General features: G+C 41.3%; 1 protein-coding gene across 1 annotated transcript; it reads right to left on the bottom strand.

The window, feature by feature from the left end:
- Positions 1–423: 423 nt before the first annotated feature.
- On the bottom strand, positions 424–2,215 carry LOC105060875 (uncharacterized). The gene is made up of 2 exons (XM_010944730.4): positions 1,659–2,215; positions 424–1,428 (listed from the first exon to the last, which is right to left on the bottom strand). Exons 1-2 carry the CDS (start codon positions 2,103–2,105, stop codon positions 1,420–1,422), a joined length of 456 nt encoding a protein of 151 aa, XP_010943032.1. The 5' UTR covers positions 2,106–2,215; the 3' UTR covers positions 424–1,419.
- Between the last annotated feature and the right edge of the window lie 912 nt (positions 2,216–3,127).

Here is a 3,127-nt window from a genome sequence, read left to right as displayed (position 1 = left end):
AAACAAAATAAAGGACAGATTCTTCAGGTTTTGTCCTGTATTAGGAATGAATGGACGGTGGGGGCACAAATGGTTCCATCATAGAATTTCTGTTGGAGGTTTGTAGCTTATTGACCAGGATTAGTTGGAGATTGCGTTATTGCATTTAATTAGCAATATTATTACTCATTTTGGCCAAGGATAAAAAATAGGCCACGTAATAAACATTGGCTCTAGCAGCTTCCTTAAATGTAGGCTTAATTAAAGGAAAGATGAGGATTGGTATGCTGATATCTTGCAAAATTTGTTCTCGCCAACAGAAAGACTTTTTAATGCTCCAAGTTCCACTTCATTTAAGAAGCTGCTCATGTAGCAAAGTTTCAACACAAGTTGTGAACCGCACTTCAACGTTGAAGATAACTGAAGGGAGAAAGAGAGACGTTTAATTCTCACCAGCATTGAAATAAAGTGAAGTACGCCAAGGCAAACTTTTAGTACATGGTCGGTGAAATCTCATTAAATTATCAGCTATCCTCCTTTTCCTCTAGCTAACCTATAAATGAAGCCTTAACCTAGTACTAGCTTTGGCTTAATAATGGCGCAGTTAGGACAGAGTTCCCGCAAATTCCGCCAAGGAAACAAAAGTCCTAAAGCAATAAAATTTACTTTTACTACAGACTTTCCCTCTTCCCTCGACGCCTCTTCTTGTCCTTTTCCTCCTTTGTGACGCACCATCTTTCTTTCTTTCTTTCTTTCTTTGTCTTCTTCTTCTGCCCAACAGCTTAATGATAACACCAAGTCCCAATTGAATTGAAGAAATAAAAGCTGAATCACATAAATGAACGTCGTATTGGAGATCAGAAACAACGAATCCATTCAAAATGTATTAACTGGCTCTTATTTTTCTCTTTTCCTTTCCGGCCTAAAAGACAAAAGGAGCACTGTTTCCACCCCAAGGGGCCCAAACATATGGATGCCACATCCAAACCATAAAAGCCTCATCTCCACAGATCCGAAATCAGAATCATCACACCATTAAATTTTCAACTACAAACATTTGTACAAAAAGGGAAAAGCAGGAGACAGCTAAACAACACCCTGTTGGAAAAATACAATTAAGTCATCTCAACAGACGGATCAATGAGGGTTAATATCACACAACCAACCCCTCTCATACAATGCACATCCCCTTCATCCAATTCCCCCACTCCCAGACTAGCAAAAACAAAAGGAGTGGCCCCTTTCAAGCGCTATCCCTGCACAGCCACCGACCTCTCTTCCCCCAACTACAACGGCAACATCAACAAGGAGAAGATTAAAAAACAAACAAAAAAAGAGAAAGAACAAGAGCTGCTACCACCACTACTGCTTGCTTTGTTACTTCATGTATCATGTACTGTTACCACCGATGTCTTTAAACTTGCATTCTTCCATATTGCCTCATAGCTCCTGGATGAGAAAACAAGTGACACCAAATCAAACCAAACGTTATAACCTATATATATATATATATATATATATATATATTGAATAAAAGCTACATATTTTATGGTAAGAAATGACAAGAAAAATATCCCACGAAAGAAATGGCTCATGTAAAAGAAAAAAAAGCACCACACACTTATTATTATTATTATTATCACATCGGTGCAGAAAATTGCGCATGAAAATATACCAACCTGCGCAGACTTGCCAAGATGCACCTCTGCAGCCTCCATTGCTCCATCGTTCTTATCATTCTTTTTGCCCGTGGGGCAGTGCGCCTTCCTGAGCCCGAGTAGCTCCTTCCACCTGATGGAACCCTTGGGCGGCCGGCCATCGCCGTCGTCATGGGCACGAAGCTCGTCGCGGAGTGTGGTCAGCCGCTGGGGGCCGGTGCAATACTGCTGGTTCTCCTTGAGGGGGAGGAGCCGCCCCTTGAAGAAGATCTGGTCGGCCGCGATCATGTGGTGGCTGCCCACGGAGAACTCGAAGTTGGGATCAGACGGCGGTGGAGGACCGCGTGGGGCAAGCGGAGGATCCCCGACGAAGTCGTTGGAGAAGGAGATGCGAGGGCTCATCGGCGGAGCCGCCGGCACCCCGCACAAACCCTGGTGCTCGGAGTTGAACATATTAATGCATGCCATCAACCTTTTTGCTCTCCCTTCTCTCTTTCACAATAGCGATGGAACAAACAAACAAAAGTTTTATGCTCTACCACTTCTTCGCCTGACTAGTTGGTGAGGTGTTTATGTTTATACATATATATATATATATATAGGGAGAGCAAGGGAGGGGAGAGGGAAGGGGGATGGGTGTTATGGATGCATGCATGCATGTCATGTAGTGTGGAAAGGTTTGGGGTTAGCATCTAGATCTGTCGTATACTGTTACCATCCAACTAGAGGTGGCGTACTGTGACACTTGGAAAGGATTGGATCGGCAGGGTTGTTACTAACACCAAGGCATCATCTTCCTTGATTGCATATATAATTAAGTGGTCCCTGCGTGAAGGAAAGCTAGCTGTCGGTGGCGGTAAGAAGTTATTTTCGTGTTCCTTTTGGAACAGCTGGTCTTCTCCATGGTTTTAAAGAACTGCCTGGTATTGTGCCAGGAGCCAACTCCGTTACGTTATGGGCATATCCATGTGTGATGGCACGTGTGCGGAAGATTAATCTGGGGCATACTTGCCATGAAAATTCTCTTGGGACTCTTGAATTACTCAAAAGAAAAGGGCACACTCCTTTTTAAATTTGATTCAAGATAGTTAATTTCTTTCTATGTTAAAAGACTCAAGATAGTTGAAACTAGGAAGTTTCGTATGAGTTGAACACGCATAACAAGATTCATTTATTCCAAGAAGGATGAGTTGTTTTTTTCTGATGAAAATAAGAAGGATGAGTTGTTATAACACACCAGTTATGGATCCTATTCTTGAGAAATAATTAAAAAGAAAGATTTCATCCATATATTTCATTGTTGGAGTTATTAATAATATACATATAAACTTATAGGTTAATGACAATATGTGCGTGTGTGTGGACACACATTTGTTTATCCCAGAAAAAAAAAGGATTATATATACATACATATGGTTATGATGTCATGGTATTTTTTTTTCCTTTTATTTTTGATATTAGGATGGTGGCTAATCTCCCTTTTTTATCCT

The sequence above is a fragment of the Elaeis guineensis genome, chromosome 13 (genome assembly GCF_000442705.2).
Source record: "Elaeis guineensis isolate ETL-2024a chromosome 13, EG11, whole genome shotgun sequence".
Taxonomy (NCBI): domain Eukaryota; kingdom Viridiplantae; phylum Streptophyta; class Magnoliopsida; order Arecales; family Arecaceae; genus Elaeis; species Elaeis guineensis.
Note: the sequence above shows the minus strand (reverse complement) of the source record. Positions and strands in the feature narration are given on the sequence as shown.